Genomic DNA, 19,096 nt, shown 5'->3' on the forward strand with positions numbered 1-19,096 from the left:
TCCTGTAATGCCAAAACAATTCCACTACCACCCAAGAGTGGCCGCTGTGGAGCTGTTTCAGTGTCACCAGAACCTGAACGGCGAACTAGTAATTCATTGAATCTGTGATTCAGAGGTAAATAAACTAGATTTTTTTTTCGTTGTGAGAAATCGGAAGTGTGGAGTGAGAGTGTGTGAAGACGGTCAAATGCGTGTGTCTCACGCTCATTGCATGAGAGTTGGCAACCCTGTGGCGATCAGTGGTAGACAGTAGGGCTGAACGATTAATTGCATTTGCGATAATTTCGCGATTTTTTAAAACGCGATTGTCTAATCGCACAGGCTGCGATTTAAACTGGTCACGTGACTTGGGAGCGAGTCGAGCCGAGGACGAACGGAGCAAACCCGAGCAGGAGGCAGAGAGGTGGAGAAGTGAAGTTAACACAGCACACATTAACTTGTTGCACAATGGCTTCAGGCTCGACAGAAGCTGACACAACTGAAAGTCTAATACCAAAGAGGGGCAGCACATCAGTTGTGTGAAATTACTTTGGCTTTTAAAAGATGCTGCTCATCGTCAGGTACTGTGCAAAACGTGCCTTGCTACTGTCGCTACGACGCGAGGAAACACTACAAACCTTCTTCAGCATTAAAAAAAAACACCACAAAGCCTCATATTTGTAAGGCTAAAATGCCAACGACTAGTGCTGCGTCTTCAAATACGCCAAAGTGTTTCTCTGCGCTTATACAGCTTTAGTATGCCGTGAGCAGCGAAATACCGTAAAATCTCGCATATAGGCGCAATAAGATTTAAAGCACGGATGAATCGCAAAAGCGCGGAGAGCTTGACCGCGGTCCAGCAGACAGGGTTCACTGACCGAACCGTTTGAAAGTGTAACTCCTTATGGATATAATTGGAAGCGGCACGCTGAAATAACTCGGGCAGTAACGGAGTTCATAGTGAAAGACATGATGCCCGTTAATATAGTGAACAATCCCGGCTTCATGGCTTTGTTAAACACTGGATATGCGTTACCAAATGCCCTCACGCACATATTTTAGCCAAGTTGCTATACCTGCAGAGTTGCCAACTCTCATGCATTGAGCGTCTTAGACTAAAAAGTTACTAGTTCGCTCTGGCGCCAACCACAGGCGATCGATCGATCACGATATAATAATAATACTGAAATTTAGTCCATTTTTTACACCCCCCCCCCCCCCCCCCCCCCCCCGGCAACCCTGTATCTGAGCTGTATAAAAAATGCCGAAACAGAGTTTCCTGAAGTGGAACAATGGAAAAAAAATCGCGATTTTAAATCGCAATCGCAATTTATAGATAAAAAATTGCAATTAGATTATTTTCCAAAATCGTTCAGCCCTAGTAGACAGTAACGAAGTAAATGTAATTCGTTACTGTACTTAAGTACTTTTTTTTTTTTTTACTTAAGTATTTCCCTTTTTTGTAACTTTTACTTTTACTCCACTACATTTGAAAGTGAAATATCTTACTTTTTACTCCTCTACATTATGCGAGTGCTTTCATTACTTAAGACTTCATGTGTTCAACAAAGTAACGTCAAAACAAAAAAAGCGCAAAGCACGTGCACCAATCAGCGTTGGGTTCACCGGCGCTGCACGCGCACCAATCGGCGTACAGTTCAACGGTGCACGCGCACCAATCAGCGTACAGTTCAACGGTAATGCACGCGCACCAATCAGCGTACAGTTCAACGGCAATGCACACGCGCACCAGTGTACAGTTCAACGGTAATGCACGCGCACCAATCAGCGTACAGTTCAACGGCAATGCACGCCCACCAATCAGCGTACAGTTCAACGATAATCAACGGCATACAAGTTTGAAAGAAAACATACCTGCTTAAAATGGACGAATCTACTGACGTGCCACACAATCCATGACCTTTTATTGAAGTAGTCGAGGAAAAAAAGACTCATTCGTTTTCAAGAGTCTTCTCTGCCTTCCTCAGTATCATACGTTTTTCTCCTCCAAACATTCCCCATCCAATTTAAGGAAACATGTAGAGGTGAGATAATTTCTTAGGCCTACTCGTAATTTAGAAATCTAACCATATCTTGAAGCAAACCGTTTCTTTGTGTATGTTAAAATAAGTCAGACGTTATCATTGTATCCATGGTAAGTTAGCTAGTTAACTAAGGGCGTACTCACACTAGGCACGGTTTGCTGGATCCGTGCTGGGGCCCGGTTATCCCCCCTCCCCACTCCCCCGCTGGCCTGCACTCACACTCGCTTCAGCAACCCGGCCCGAGCACGCTTACGTCATCACAACGCCGCTTTATTTGGAAAAAAAGCGCGCTCGCACAACACTATAGAGCTCATGATTCTCTTTTTATTGTATTTTTGGAGTCGTTTTGGGAGTGCAGAAACACGGTGCAAGCACAGATTTATCGATCATTTAACACAACGATTGTCTGCTAATCGCTTTGCCACTATGACTGTTTAACGTGAGCGTCGCATCACTGATGTCATGTTTGAGTTCCAGCGAAATGAACCAATCAGACGAGGCACCAAGCGGGCCCGGGCACGGATAGCGCTCACACTAGAAGCGAACCGTGCCCGAGTCCACTTGAATCGTGCCCTGGCCCACCTCTTCAAAGCGGGCCCGAGCACGGTTAACTGATCCGGGCCCGGGCACGGTTGGAGCGCTCACACTAGCCAAACGAACCGTGCTTCGGCAGGCAACCGTGCCCGGGCCCGGATCGCAGAGCCTAGTGTGAGTACGCCCTCTGTAGGCTATTGCTAGTACTCAACTGAAAACTGCCTTAGCAACACACTCAGCATGTAGCTAGCTAGGTTAGCTAGCTAGTTATTTGTTTTACCATAGTTCATAGTGTTTGGAGCTTCCAGCTAAATGCATTGAGACTGTGAAATAATAAACATTTGAACATAGCACTTTACATTAGAAAACAAATTATTTAGTTTTTACATACAGAGCATGGTGCTAAAACAGTTAGCAGGTAGCTGCTAGTTGATATTTTGTCTTAACGTTTGTGCTTTGGCCAATGCTAAAACCATCTAAAGTACTCTGCAATAACTAAACTATTCTGTATCCTCAGCAAAGCAGTGGGACAGGTGCTCAGGTGCTAAAGGTGTTCTTCAATGATGTTTGTTGGTGGTGCTCCGTGGACATAAGAGTCAGCAATGAAAACAATGGAAACAGGCAACACACCCAGAGTAAAAAGGTAAAGTAAAAGGTCCTTTATTCAAAAATGGACCTGCCATATAAAAGCCTACCGGTTTCGGTGACCAAATCACCTTCAACAGGGCCGTAGAATTATGGCAAGTGACACAATCCACAGAGCTTATAAAGCTCAAACAAATGATGACGTCATCTGTGATGTCCAATCCGAGGGCACCTTTCCCCCGGGACCGTACCATCTTACTGAAAAAGATGGGGGGGGGGGGGGGGGGGGGGGGGGGGGGGGAGTGGAACCTGGCCTAAATCTAAAAGACAAGAAATACTGCAAAACAAATAGTGATGGACAAATTACAAGAAACATTTAAAATCTACCTCATCATTGAGGCCAGGATACTTGTCAGCTTGCAGCCTAATGATCCATCTAGTTTCCTGTTGTGCCAATTTCTTTAGACGGTCACCCCCTCTAACCAGGGGGGCCACTTGTTCAATGCCAATGATGCTAATGGCATGAGAGGTTCTTTCTGAGGCGAGAGAGAGGTGTTTGGCCATAGCGTAATCTGTGTTCTTTTTCCTAATGGCATACTTATGATCCCACAAGCGATCACGTAGCCGTCTTTTGGTCTGCCCCACGTAAAAAACCCCACAGGTGCATTTCAACAGATAAATGATGAAGCAAGAATTACAGTTAATATTCTGTATCCTATTTGGATGGTGCAGTAAAATACAGGAAATGTTTATTTGATTCATCAAATAGAAGGAGATTGATATCTGGATTTGCAATTGCAAATAAATATTTAACCAAAATATTGCTTGTTTGCAAAAAAAAAAAAGTTACTTCCTACCAAATAGAAATTATATGCCTTCTGTGTTATCTGCTGATGATAATTTTAAACAAAAAACTAACACTATAATCATAGAATTAATAATATTAAAATATTTGTGTACAGAGTCGAGCCTGTCCACATAAATTAGTTGATTATGCAAGAGTCATGATATAGAGATAACAGGATATTAAAGAATTATTGATAGAGCCTAACTGATGGAACGTTACTTTCAATGCTTAAGTACATATGAAGGCCAATACTTTTGTACTTTTACTCAAGTACATGGTTTGTGTTCTTCGTCCACCACTGATGGCGATCCTGAGCCTATTTTATTTGCACTTCTAGGTATTGGCATTGATTCCTATAGTTTAGTACCTAATGGCTAACTGCTAATTACCAAATGTAAGGCAAGGTAAACAAAAATATTAGTTAAAACTGTCACGTACGGGTTGGGCAGGCATGACGCAAATGCAGGACTTCATAAAATGTATTAATAAACAACATAAAACAGAACAAGGGAAAATAACCAGGTAAAGGGGAACATACGCAAAACATAACAAATGTCGACATGGCTAACAGCTGTGGAGGAATTGATGGCACAGAAGTGGAGGTCTTATAATATATTAAGCAGAATTTATTTGATAGCAAGAGAGTTACAAAATGTAAAAGTATGATGTGAAGCCTGCGCTTCATGCAGCAACTCTGAACTGTCTCTCTCAGTCCAGATTCGTATAGTCAAAGTGTGTGTGTAGAAAAAAACTAAGGATGCCTGCTTCCCAGGAGCAGTTATCAGTTTCCCTGGGATTCAACCTTGGGTTCATAGAAACAGATAAGCATTGTTATCTCTAACTCTGCTGCTGCACAGAAGATTTCAGTCTTACAGAAAAAAAAATCTTCAATATGGTTATAGTTGATTGCTAAGCAGTGCAAGCAGTACTTTACACACAGACTGTGTTATAGTGTCTGCATGGACATGATTAATATGAATATAATCATTTATATAAAGTTTATTTATATAAGAAATTTATATAAAGCCAAATTCGGGGTCAATAAAGTATCTATCTATCTATCTATCTATCTATCTATCTATCTATCTATCTATCTAATCAGTATTTCCTTCACACAGGCAATACGCTTCTGAATGCAGAACTACTAACCTACTTCGATGGACACACAAGACCACTACTGGCACTAACAGAGTATAAAGCTTTAAGCTATGTTTAATAGACGGGAACAGAATAAACACAAGGGTTAACCATATAACAGGGCAACTACACACGCAAACCTAGGAATCCAACATAACTTAACTGAAACACTACAATCGGGAGACAGGGATGATGGGAAATCAAAGCGTAAAGTGAAAGCATAAAATTAAGAATGAATAACTAAAGAAACCAAGAGTAGTAAATAGGAGGCAGGGGATACACAAACCAGGCAACGACTAGAGCCAATTACGGCAAACGGTGACGAACTCGGGAGGTAAGAATAGCACAAACACAGAGTAACATGGAACAGACCAATGGCAGACAAAAAACAAACTAAAAGCGAACCGGAACACAGGAGAAGTGGGGAGAATCAGAGTTAGCAAACACAGAGTAGCAAGAGCACGGCAAGACAAGGAATTAGGCTACCTGACCGACAGGGAATATAACACAGGCTAGAAGGAAATAAAACAAGACACAGCTGGGAAACGATAATGAGAGAAAATCACAGACAGGGGAAACCATAGAAACGAAGAAACAAGGCGGGGCTAGGGCGAACAACGCAAGATGGGGGCGGAGGGAGGAGCTGTATGTGGCACAAATAAATGTCAAGCACTATGCTAGCACAGCTGATGAAGGATCATTTACATTATATCAGTTCTGTTGATCTCATATGCATAAAAATGTCATGAGTCACATGTGTTACGCACAGTTCACAAACACAATAATGTGCATGAGTAAGAGTTGCAGAAGGTTAAGTCAGGTGTACCAGCCTGGAGGGAGGAGCGAAGACCAGGAGGAAGTCATCTCTTAAAAGCAGGCTGATCAGGGTCAGACTCGAGTTTATTTATATAGCGCTTTTTACAACATATGTTGTCACAAAGCAGCTTTACAACGCCATGTGTTCAAATCCCTAATGAGCAAGCCAGGGGCAACAGTGGTAAGGAAAAACTCCCTAAGTGGGGATTAAGAAGAAATCTTGGGAGGACTCAAAAGGGAACCCATCCATCCAGCTAATTGCGTCGTGAGTATGTCATTCTTTCCTGTGGTATCCTGAACGATGCGTAAGCTATACTTTCATGTTTTCCTGAAACGAATTTATTGTTAACCTTTGTTTTAAAAGTTAGAATGGATATAATGAATAAAAAATATAATAAATAATATATTGCAGTGAAGAATAACCTATAATTATGGGTAATTAAGTAATTTTTTATTACATATCATATTTACAATATATGCCTACTAGTTATGGCATATATAGGCTATTAGTATAAGCTATTAGTATAATGTATAACTGATGCTAATAATAAATTAGTTATGGCCTATACGTGAATGTGCATACAATTAAATTATGATTTTTATAATTAAATTACGCTTCTGTATACTCAGCTGCAATCAACTTGACGTGATGCTCTCTTGGTTAGCTTTATTTAATAATATAGCCTAATTTTTGTTTCAAACTAGGCTGTCCAAAATGCGGCTGTGGCATTAATACCTGTATTCTCATTTTATCTTCGTTTCAACATTCCCTTTCATTAGCATATTCGATTGTTTCAACTATAAGGTCTCTGATGGTTTATATTGTTTTTGTCTTTTTCTTTCAACAAAAGCATTAAATATCTTAGTCTTTAGATCAACTAACTTATTTTAACAAATAGTTTTATCGCAATATTAGCTATCTGTGGCGCCTTGTGAATACTGTAGAACAGGGATCTCCCAAATAGATCTCTCCTTCGAGTTGAGTGTGTTACAGCACACCTGATACATCTGTAATGGGATGTGTCAGACACACAGGGTGGCATGATACTCCACAGGAATGTCACCAGGGTGCATGCGCTGAACCAAATACTCTTCTGTGGTTGGGGGGAATGTTAGCAGATTACAATGGTGTTTGCGTTCAGAATGTCGTGATTTGTGTAAGTTACTTCAGTGGGTGCTGATGAGTTGGTAAGAATGCAAAGGGCAGAGAATGAAAGTTCGGGTATCTTCCCAAAACCAGAATTGGTTTTGTGTTTCATTTTATTTATACAAATAAAGAGACAGGCATGGCCTGTGTTCTTTATTCTGTAATATAAAATAAGAGTAAAATGCTGCTGTTATTCATATTTCTCTTTAACTCAGAAGTGAGGTAATTTCACTCTGACTTGAATGTGTATTGATTTAACATTATTTTTTTAATGAGCAGATGGATAGATTATTAGTTTAGATGGTACCCATATTTAACACTCCTTCAGGGTGGCCAAATTTCAAACAATTAACTGTACATTGTTTCCCATAGATGAATAATTCTGGCTTCTCTAGCCAAGATTTTGCATATTGATAACTTATTACAATGTTTAGAAGGTTTTAATCTCTGCAATTATGATTATTCTCTTACAAAATCCCTCAGACAAGCATTCATACATAAATGTACTTTGGTGGGTGGGAAGCTGATGTGATTCCCAAGTCCCACACCGTGGGTTCCATATTCCACATTTATGTTTTAGCTAAATTAGTTTTATTAAACAAATCAGCAGCAAAGTAAATAATACTCAACAAAGTAAACAAAGCAGTTTCCAATATAACTTGAAGGGAATAGTGGGTTCCATTTTAATTGTAGATCGATGTTGGTATACAATTGAGCCACCAAACAGGGAGTGTCTGAAGGTGCAATTTGTATACACATTTTCAGGGTATTTACACATTGTCCCTCCATTGTCTTAGATTTTACTGGCATTATGTCCAAGTCCTTGTAACGCAGAGGATATCAAATTATGAACGACAAACAACTTTCTTCAGAAAATTTTCTTTTTTTGCCCCCCTAAATTAGCTGGAACTGTTTCTGATAATCTGGGTGATCTCTCTCTAGGTTTATGAAAACCAGTGTCAAAAAACTTGGTGTGATTTATAATCAAGACTTTAGTTTTGATAAACAAATAAATGCTGTGATAAAGACCAGCTTTTACCAGCGTAGATATATTGTTACATTTGGGAACTGGAGGCTGGATACAGACGCGGACCTTTGGAGTCTTTTAATAAAAACTACGATTTCTACAGGACACACTTGGTGGGGATTAAGACAGGGAAAACAATGATCAACAAAACAGACAAAAGGCAAATCCAAAATACACAGAACAGAAAAACATCTAAGGCTATTTGCACAGGGAGCATAGAAACATAACATGGACTTACTGGGTAAACACACCAAGAACAACCGACAAGGGAACAGGGCAAACATGGGGCTTTTAAACACTGATTACAGGGGAATCAAACAAGACAAGGCTGGGAACGAATAACGAGAGGGGCATGACAGGGAACAACAGAAGATATGGACAGGACTGACTGGGGAGCGGATCCAGACAGGGTAAAATCAAAGACATGGATAAGACTAACACTAGGAATGGATCCATACATTACATTACTCCCCCTCAAAGCGTGCCACACCGGGGCACGCACGGACAACTACAAGGGGGGCAAAACAGGAGCAGACACAGTGCATACTATGGAGAACCGGGAAACATGACAGGACGGTCAACCATATGAGGCAACACAGGGCCATGGGGCAAAGGGCGCTGGGGGAGACTCGGACTGACCGGTATGGGGAACTTTGGGAAGGGACAGGACACCACAGGACAGACTAGAGCACATATGTCAAAGTCAAGGCTCGCGGGCCAGATCCGGCCCGCGAATTGATTATCTATGGCCCCCTGGACGATATTTAATTACTATTAGAACCGGCCCACAGGCCACATCCACCCGCTGGTGTTTTGCACGCACAAACACTACATTCCCCACAATGCAACGGTAGCCCGCGAAGTCACTGCAGCGCGCACAAGCGGTCAGCGCGGCGAAAATAACGTAATCGCAGTGGCTCAGCTCGTGCGCGAGCGTCTCGCGCGCTGTCGATTCGCGAGGTCGTGCATCTCTCGAATTTTGTACTTTGCGCGCGCCGCGCCTCAGCGCAATGAACAGTCATGTTTGCAGGGTTCATACATCTTTATAAGGTGGAATTAAAGCACTTGTACGTCACTTTCAAGGTTCATTTCAATATTTCCCAGCACGTTAAACTTAATTAAGTTAAATATTTATACATATATTCGAAATGATTCGAAATAATTCGCTTTTTATTCACATTATTTAATGGTTGTTTATTTTCAAAACGCCCAATATTAACGTCTTCACGTTCTCTCATGTTTCGTCCTGGAATTACAAGATACAAGAGAACTGTTCAGTCAGATAGTTATTTGTTGTGAAACGAAGTAGTTACAATTTCAAGCATTTTCAAGTACTTTAACTTAAATTCCAGCACTTTTCAAACCTTTACTTTATTCATGTTTGCTTGTTGAAAAATATTTTCACTTGAAAATAAGAAAATATTGCTTTATTCATTTAAGCATTAAATAATATACACTGTGTTAGGTCTTGGTTCAATAGGCTATGTGCAATCATTTTAATATCTTTTAATAAACATTGAACCAGTCCGGCCCTCGGCTTGTAGCAAATTTGTTTTTTTGGCCCTCGGTGTATTTGACTTTGACATCCCTGGACTAGAGGGACAGGACCGGGCAAAACAGGACGCAGGACATAGGGCACAGCAGGGACAGGGGACGTGGGAGCTGGCTGTGGACGCGACACGACAAGGGACAAAGGGGGAATGGACAGGGCGAGGCACAGGAGTGGGAACAGGGCAGAGGCAAACACAGAGGAAAATATACTCAGGACGATGGACACAGACACAGGAACGAAGCGGGTCACAATCTGGGGAACAACCACGGGGACGGGAACCAATACAAAACCAATCAAGTCATGGATATTCATGGAGTCATGCATATTCATTATGTGGTTTTGACACCCTTATGTCCAAATTAAATGTTCTAATTTTTTTTAAAGATTGTCTCACTTTTTTTTGCTCAACTGTAACCAAATATGCTCCCTTCCCAGTATCATCAAGCACACACTTGAGCAGTACAGAGTGCACAGTAGCCTTCTGTGTGGCCTCTAGATACCCTTCTTTACAAGTTGCACCTGATTTAATGGCTCTCTGAATTCTCACGGTTTTCCACCAGCTGTATATTTTCTACTGGTGCTTCTGGAGTTCTTATACATTTCTTCATTTATTAGTTCCTTAATTATCCATCCATCCATTATCTGTACCGCTTATTTATTAGTTCCTTTAATCCAATACTTTCTCTCACTGATCTAATTTTAGTGCTTTGACCACCAATCCAAAAACACTTTTTTCTGTTTGTTCCTTTACATTCTGAAGCACTTATGTCTTGAAGCTGGTGTCCGTTGAATGGATAACTTGACGAAGGACAAGGCTATTGGATCTGGTTTAGCAAATGACCAAAACCTTCTGGTTTCAGGCAAAGCCTAGACATTTAGTAAGACATGTAGGGTGTGATTTACTTGGTTGTATATAGACCTTATCATTGTCCTAAAAATCATGACAAACCAAACATCCACAAAGGGTTTTTATGCATTAGATACATTTGCATTTATCCCAAGTCAGTATAATATATCCCTAAATACAAAATTAAGATGCAAAATTACTAGGTAGCAGTAATGTTGCTAATGACTAGTAACTAGTTTAAAAAAGAATGGTAGGGAAATAGTATCTTTGTTTTTTGTGTGTTTTTAGGACAAACAATACCAGGCAAGAAGAATATGGACACCTCAGTATCACAGTCACTAAAGAAGAATGGATCATCTCTCAGCAGAATTGATGAGGAAACCTCAGGAATCCACAAACCCCATATTCTATTAAGACCAGCCTTGCTGTCTGATTTTTACCAGGAAATCAGCCAGGAACAGTTGCTAGAACTGTTGGATAGCAGGCCACATGAGTTCAAACGATGTAAGCTTAAAACATTGAGCCATGACCTGGCATATGCCAAACCTGTAACTGAACCAGCACTTCTTATCAAAATTATTGGAAGAGACGATGTGGGCAGATCTTTCCCTGGTGATGAAGTGTGCGTTCAGATTGTAAGCAGACAACTCCAGCCACGAGGAGATGTATTGTTGACAGGGAAGGTTGTAGGGCTGATGCACAGAGATGACAAACACTGTACTTTCATTTGTATGATGGATGTAAACAGCAAACAACTTGTTATACCTACAAAAAAGAACATGACCAAAATACATATAATTCAAAAAAATCCTCACAAAATAGAAATACGAAAGTTACATCCCAACAGTCAATTGTGGGTTACGGAGAAGTTCATAGACATAGCTGAGGGTCAGTTATTACTTGTCAAGGTACTAAAATGGGAAAAGCACTGTAAGTATCCGCTTGGAGTAGTTACAAAGGTTCTTTCACAAGAGGATTATGCTCTTGAATTGTTTAAGACAGAGTTTGGAGAAAACTTGATGACTCCTTTATTTCAAATCAACAATATCAGTGAGAGTGATGTGGAAAGAAAGGATCTTCGTGATGAACTAACTTTTACTATAGACCCCAAGGGTGCATGTGACTTGGATGATGCTATTAGTTTGACTGATGAAGGAAACACATATGTGATGGCTGTTCACATTACAGACGTTGCAAGTTACATCAGAAAAGACACTGAGGCAGATATATTTGCAAGAAAACAGGGCACAACATTTTACCCTCACCATGGATTACCAGGAGAAACAGCTTTCATGTTATCCAGAGAACTAAGCTCTAAATATTTAAGCTTAGTCCCAAATGAGGAGCGTAAGGCCATATCCTTGCTAACTGTTATCAACAAGGCCACCAACACAATTCAATCATGCAATTTCACTTTTTCTCTCATCAGGTCTGATAGACAGTTCTCATATGAAGAAGCAGACAGGATCATTCAAAAGCACTGTTTGGATAATGCAGGATCTCTATGTTTCTCCAATGTAAAAGACTGTGTTGCAGTGGCTTATAGCTTTACTGAGATGCATAGAAAGAGCCGACTGAATGGGGGTGTGAGCTCTGGACAGCTGAAAGGAAAGAGTAGGGCTCACCTCATGGTGGAAGAGCTAATGAATCTGTACAACAGTGCTGCAGCTGAAGAGCTCATCTCCAGAGACCTAACAAGAGATCTCACCCCACTAAGATGCCATCCTGGACCAGACCATGAAAGGTTTGAGCAGTTCAAAAAGAAATACTCTACTCTATTGCCTTTATCTCTTCATTTATCACATATCTGTGAGGGTTTTCAGAATCAGGAGAACTACGCCATACAGACAGCCCACACAGAACTGGGATATACAGAAACTGATGACATTCAAGAAAATGATGTCCTCATCATCACACCAATATTTGAGGAAATGATGGATTTGCTTCAGACCAAAGATTACCAAAGACTGGTTCATCTGATCATATCAGACATCATGCATCCCTCACTGTCTTCCATGGCAAAAGATTTCCTGGATCTTCAAAGTAAAGCTCTCATCTTGAGGTCCGACTCCTCCTTGGACTCAAAATTAGGTCACTTCAACTTGCAACTCAATGCATATACCTGGGCTACTTCACCCATGAGACGCTACCTAGACTTGATTCTCCAGAGACTTCTTCACAGTGCTCTCTTTGAAAAACAAAAACAGACAATAGATTACACACAGAGGGAAATTGATCAGTTCTGTGAATCTGGCATGGAATGTTTAGACCGCATTGAAAACTATGAATTGCAAGCAACAACATTCATTACTACAGCTCAATTCAGCTGTACATGTGTGACCAAGCTCGCAGTTGTAGATCAGCTTTTTCCAGTAAAGCATTCACATACATTTACAGTATCATTTCCTCTTGACCAAGTGCCTGAGCAACTTACCATCATGTACAGGCACTTAAAACTTGTTGAGCAGCCTGACCACAACGAAGCTTTACAATCCATCACTCTCCGCTGGAGGAGAAGAGTGTATATATTCAGTGGAACGACTCGGCCTCATTCAGTGCCCTACAGAAATGTAACACCAATCTCAGTTGACAAATGGAAGCAAATTATATCTGCAGTAAAAGTTGAAGACTGGGATAAAATCAAAGGCTGTCTTAAAGAAGTAGACAGAAAACCCGAGAAACAGACAACAGGAGCTTGTTCAGAAGAGTCGCAGCATTTTAAAGAATTCACCCTGGACCTCAAATTCAGAGAAGTGCTACAAGTGCAAGTTGGGACAGAAGTCATTATGGGGACATTGGCACCTGCAGTTAAGCTCCTTAATATCAACCCATCCTTTGAAGTCTGTTTGGAGCATGCAAGAAACCCAGTCATGTGCTTTTCAAAAGCTGCAAAAAGTCCATCAAAGTCCAAATACCGTGGTTGCAATGATTACCAGGAAATCTGGGGCGAGCTATGTCAGATGGACACTGCTTACAATGCAGTAGAAGAAAACAATAGTGTTACCCTTGAAGATGTGCCCATAACATGGACCAAAGAGGCAGAGGCAGGCTTCTTCAAAATATCTGAAAACCAGAAAAAGGAATGGCAACTGGAATTTGATCTGACAAACTGTTTCCTGTGCATCAGATTAAGGGGTCAAAATGTAAACACGTTTGAAGAAACAGGAGTAAAACAGCCCAATGGTGTAGGTGTTCCTGGGCATCAGGACCTGCTGCACTTCACATGGGTCACACATGCTGTTACCAAAGCTGCAACACAAATACAGGGAAAGAAGAAGAAAGAAAGAAATGAAATTCAAATCAACTTTCAAATAAATCATCAGTCTATGACATACATTCCACCTAACGTCTCCGATAAGGATACTACTTTTACTGTAGAAATCATTCCAAAGAAAATTCCGTATGTGTAAGTAATATTCTTTCCTAAAACCTAGATGGAAAAAGTTATAATATTATATAAATATTATTAATCAATATCACAAGTATGTATTATGAATTATTCATGTATAATTTGCAGGTTAAGTGAGCATGCTATAGCCAACATAAATAAGGCTAATGATTTAGTGAAAGCCATTGCTACTGGGGATGTACCTCGAAATTGTTTCAGTAAGTTCTGCTTTAAAATATTTTGTGAGATTCTTTGCATAGCTCCTGTTTTGACATGCCTATAACATCTAACACATAAATGTTACATTTTAAATGACCATATATTTGAAATAGCTTCAAAATGCATGTTTTTTATAGGAAATAATGTTCAGCTACCTTCAATGGATCACAGTCTGAATCTGCCACATTTGAATGAAAGTCAGGAAAGAGCTGTCCAGGAGTCTTTGAAAAATCCCTTCACTGTCATCCAAGGGCCACCTGGTATGAGCCACTTAAATGTATTTAAAGAAGCCCACTAAATAATATTGTTTAACTAGTTTAAATGTTCTCTTCTATATAGCAAACCAAAAATGCACTGTATGAACATATTCAAAAAATCCTTTATTGTCTCTTTAGGACAATACATTTTCAAGATTTTTAAGGACTTTTCATGTTTTTCATTAATTTAACAGGTACTGGAAAAACTGTGGTTGGGGTTCATATTACTTATCACTTCTACTTAAAGAACAAAATGATGGAGGCTGAGCATCTCAAATGCACAACCTCCGCGGATGAGAAGAAAAAGAAGCATGCTATCCTGTACTGTGGGCCCTCCAACAAGTCTGTGGATATTGTAGCAGGTGGACTGGCTTATGTTGTGAAATACATCTTAGTCTCATGTGAAACCTGTTCATGATACTGGATGGGGATGAAGGGGTCTGAATCCTTCACTTATTGATCATTTTATGTGGTTATTTGTAAAGACGTAGATTAGCAGAATGGGATGATGCTGACACTTTTGGTGTTGTATTCCAGAGCAGCTAAAGCTGTTGAAGGACAACGGAGTCCTTAACCCTCTACGCATCTACTGTGATCAGATGGAGATGAGGGAGTTTCCATACCCTGGGAGTGAGCTGAAGCTCTGTCGCAAATCCCTCCGTGATGATAAGCTAAAGAATGAACTCAGGTGAAATACATAAGAAGAACTGCATGGAAGAAGCGGTCAGAGGATGAATTATACAATGGTTTTTTTCAAGTCAAGTTTCATGTCAACTAAATGCAGGGCTCTCAAGTTTTGGATTCATGTCAGAGTGTGAGAGTTGTTGACGGGGGGTGGCGAACGTTAATTGTTGAGCGGGGTGGGGGTTTGTATATCGCGATCGAACCAGCATTAAATGTTAAAAGACGTATTTGGGAAATTATTTCTTTGTACTATTTACACTACTGTAACATTTTTTAGAATTCTTTGGAATTCCTTGGAAGAGAGTTTGGATAATAATCCAGACACCATTACTGAAATTACAATAGATAAAATGATCAGTACACCTAATTGGACCTAATTTTGCCTTGTTCTACAGGAACATCACACTAATGCATCTTGTGCGAGAACCCGAAAACCCCTTTTCAACCAGCATAACAGATATGGAAAATAGCTCCCCCCAAGAATTTAATGTTGAAAGGTACAGCAGAATACTAAAATAATACCTGAATAACAAAACATATGTATTCAGAGGGAAAGAATTATACTCAAATATGTGAATCAAGTCTGTTAAATAATTATAGGTACAAGAAAGAGTTGGAAAAGGCTCAGAAACATGAGCTCTTGAAGCATGATGTCATTCTGTGCACCTGTTCAACTGCTCTGAAGCCGATTCTAATGAAGACCATGGATTTCCAACAGATCCTCATTGATGAGTGTGCCATGGCCACAGAACCCGAGGCCTTCATCCCATTGGTTGCTCATAAACCCAAACAGGTGGACAGTCAGTTTCATCTTAATAGAGCATTTGGAAATGTTATTGCCAATATAAGGCAAGATGAAAAACGCTCAGCCCCCCCCCCCCCCCCAATCCATGACCATAGATTAGATATTGAATCTTGTATAGAATCTTTTCAGTTCCTGTTCAAAATACAATTTACGACAGCATAAAATATGAATTCTGAAAATATGAATTCTATCTATTTAGATTGTGCTTATGGGAGACCATAAACAGGTTCGGCCAATAGTATCCTGTGCTCGTGTGAAGGAGATGGGTATGGGACAGTCTCTCTTTGAACGCTATATGGGCCAGGCTGTGATGCTAGACACACAGTACAGAATGGTACATCATTTTTGGTACACTTCATTCAGTTTCCATTTTTCCACCCTGTTCCTCCCACAATTTCAAGTATTTATGATTTTGTCCTTTTGTAGCATGAGAGCATATGCCAATTCCCATCTGAGGAGTTTTACGACGGCAAACTGAAGACTGGAGCAAAGAGAAGCTCCTGCGTTCTGCTTAATAGCAAACACACGCCGACAGCTATTCTCTTCGGACACGTCGAGGGAGTCGAGATTAGTTTGGTTGTTTCAACAGAAGCCGGCAATGAAAATTCAGTAGCCAATGAACTGGAGGCAAAACAAGCAGTAAGATTGGAGCCTACAAATCAAGCGTAAAATGTTCAGCTGATTACCTCAATACCTTATTTATATATTATAGGAACACATATAATTTATATAAGTGATGTTTTGAACCATTTATTAAATTTGCATATTATATACTGCTCTCAGCAACAATCACTAATTTCAGTTTTTGTTCTGTTATAATCAGGTGCGGGTAGCTGATCTCTTGATCAGACACTCTGGTGTACCACCCGATAACATTGCCATCCTGACCCCCTACAATGCACAGATGTCCACAATCAAAAAGATGCTGCAAGAGAAAGTTATGGAAAAGCGAGGCTTTGAGCACGTCAGTGTTTGCACAATTATGAAAAGCCAAGGTGTGTGTATACAACATTGTATACACCCTTACATGTTAACTCTGTAAATTGAGACCTGTTTGCAAGTTTGAAACGGTTGTATAAGTGTTGATCACACAAAATGATATGGATTTTGGGTGTGGTTGTGTACGAGTGTGTAGGGAGTGAGTGGCCTTATGTGATAGTGTCCACGGTGCGATCCTGTCCTCTTTCTGAGATACAAGATAACCCAAACACCAGTGAAGGCTGGCTGGGGAAGAAACTGGGCTTCGTCACTGACCCCAACCAGGTCAACGTTGCAATCACACGTGCTCAGGATGGACTCTGCATTCTGGGTAAAAGATAAAGGACAAAGGAAACACACTGCTTTCACACAAATATACAAAGGAGCGATCCAATTTGTGTTTTTTCTGCTTTGCAGGTAATCATCATTTGCTAGAGTGCAGTGTGATCTGGAAGAAACTGCTGTCTCACTATCAAGCACGAAATTGTGTGATAAATTCAGCCCAAGACATTAAAGTCCGGTGTAACCGCTAGTTAGGGGTGGGCGATATGGGGAAAAAATGTAGCACGATTTTTTTGCATAAAATCACGATTTCGATTTTTTATCACAATATTCCATCCAAAAAAAATGGGGGGCTACAACACTTTCTTTCTAAGCAGATTTTAATGAGTGATACTGATAAAGTGCACTATTGCACTAAATATACAATATTTCCCAGCACGTTAAACTTAATTAAGTTAAATATTTATACATATAGTTGAAATGATTCTAACTAATTAGCTTTTTTATCACATTATTTAATGGTTGTTTATTTTCAAAACGGCCAATCTTAACGTCTTCACGTTCTCTGTTTCATCCTGGAATTACAAGAGGCTCTTATTTGTTAACGTAATACAAGAGAACTGTTCAGTCAGATATTTGTTGTGAAACGAAGTAGTTACAATTTTAAGCATTTTCAAGTACTTTAGCCTAAATTCCAGCACTTTTCAAACCTGAAACACAAAGCAACATTAAAATTCGTCAGGTAAATATTCCTTCCTGTTTTTGAGGGGTGTTTCTTTATACTACCACATATCATTTCGGACAACACTGAACGCGGAAAGTATAAACGCTTCCACTGTTCGCGCAGGGTTGTGTTTTTACAAACACAACATGGAGGCGTGGAAGACGCACAGTTCGCTGTGATTGGTCAGTCCTACACCCTACGTCGGCCGCATCGGCAGGAATCAGCATTAAAAAAGTCATTGCGCTGATTGGCAAAGGCGATCTATACGATTTCTCTAATTTGGTAGATCGCCTGCGATTCTCCACTCGTCATCACCATTCACGATTTTATATCGTCATATCGCACACCCCTACCGCTAGTAGTGTAAAGTCTTCCACCCATCTCCTGAGAACCTCAGTTCTCAGTTAAAGAAAATAAGTCTACATAAGTCATGCATGCAGATTAGCATTATTGCATGACCCGTGCCTTCCTTTTCAACACTGAGTTTGGACTTCTTTTCATTAAATCTCGCTCTCCTCAGCATTTGTGTTGCACCGTGGTTTCAGAATGAACATTGATGCACTCATTCAAGTGACAGAACTGACATGAAGTGAATGAGGACGAGGCATGATGAAGACATAAAACAAACTAAAACAGACGGTAACAAATATGAACACTCAAAATGACTTAAGTTTCACAACACAGAGACTTACACAGAATACGAAACCACAACACAGACTTACTAGAATAAACATATCAAGATCAGGCTACCAGGAAAGGGAAATACATACAAAACACGATAGATAACATTCCGACACACAAGACAAATTTCAGGAAAATGAATTGCAAGGGAAAATGAAACAAGACTGACGGGATGGGAGGAGACAGATGTGAAAGCAACTACATTCTACATGACAGCAATCTCCCATTTTCTTCTCATGTTTTTATTCATGAGACGAAAGTTCAGTATTTTGCCCACAGTTGAAGAACAGTGGTAGCATTATGCTTTGGAGCTGCTTTTTCAGCCTGAACTTGGGCTGTGATTGAGGTGGAGGGAATAATAAATACTGAAATATTGACATGCAACAGACATGCAAGAGTCCTCCACTCCGTCCCTGGGGAGGCGACGAACACGGTCAGATCTGACAATGTATGGCACTCACCCCACACTCCACTCCAGCTTGACATCTGTGTAACCTGAACACATCCATGGCACTCCAGAGGTAGAAGATGAAGAAGACAATGCCCTGCATTTGTAGCAGAT

General features: G+C 40.4%; 1 protein-coding gene across 1 annotated transcript; it reads left to right on the forward strand.

The window, feature by feature from the left end:
* The first annotated feature begins 1,440 nt into the window (after window positions 1–1,440).
* On the forward strand, window positions 1,441–17,881 carry LOC143489484 (3'-5' exoribonuclease HELZ2). Its single transcript, XM_076988553.1, has 16 exons — window positions 1,441–2,024; window positions 3,076–3,201; window positions 5,109–6,014; window positions 6,110–6,208; window positions 10,805–13,922; window positions 14,034–14,122; window positions 14,261–14,383; window positions 14,575–14,742; window positions 14,918–15,068; window positions 15,460–15,561; window positions 15,665–15,857; window positions 16,069–16,203; window positions 16,296–16,508; window positions 16,693–16,864; window positions 17,005–17,178; window positions 17,265–17,881. Exons 5-16 carry the CDS (start codon window positions 10,831–10,833, stop codon window positions 17,378–17,380), a joined length of 4,728 nt encoding a protein of 1,575 aa, XP_076844668.1. The 5' UTR covers window positions 1,441–2,024; window positions 3,076–3,201; window positions 5,109–6,014; window positions 6,110–6,208; window positions 10,805–10,830; the 3' UTR covers window positions 17,381–17,881.
* Window positions 17,882–19,096: the final 1,215 nt, after the last annotated feature.

Source organism: Brachyhypopomus gauderio, unplaced genomic scaffold (genome assembly GCF_052324685.1).
Source record: "Brachyhypopomus gauderio isolate BG-103 unplaced genomic scaffold, BGAUD_0.2 sc62, whole genome shotgun sequence".
NCBI lineage: Eukaryota > Metazoa > Chordata > Actinopteri > Gymnotiformes > Hypopomidae > Brachyhypopomus > Brachyhypopomus gauderio.

Excerpts from the sequence above, each read along its gene's own strand:
- LOC143489484 (XM_076988553.1), top strand. The coding sequence starts at position 10,831 with ATGGACACCTCAGTATCACAGTCACTAAAGAAGAATGGATCATCTCTC. Across the intron at positions 13,923-14,033 it reads CCAAAGAAAATTCCGTATGT|GTTAAGTGAGCATGCTATAG; the intron begins GTAAGTAATATT and ends TATAATTTGCAG. Across the intron at positions 14,384-14,574 it reads TGTCATCCAAGGGCCACCTG|GTACTGGAAAAACTGTGGTT; the intron begins GTATGAGCCACT and ends TTAATTTAACAG.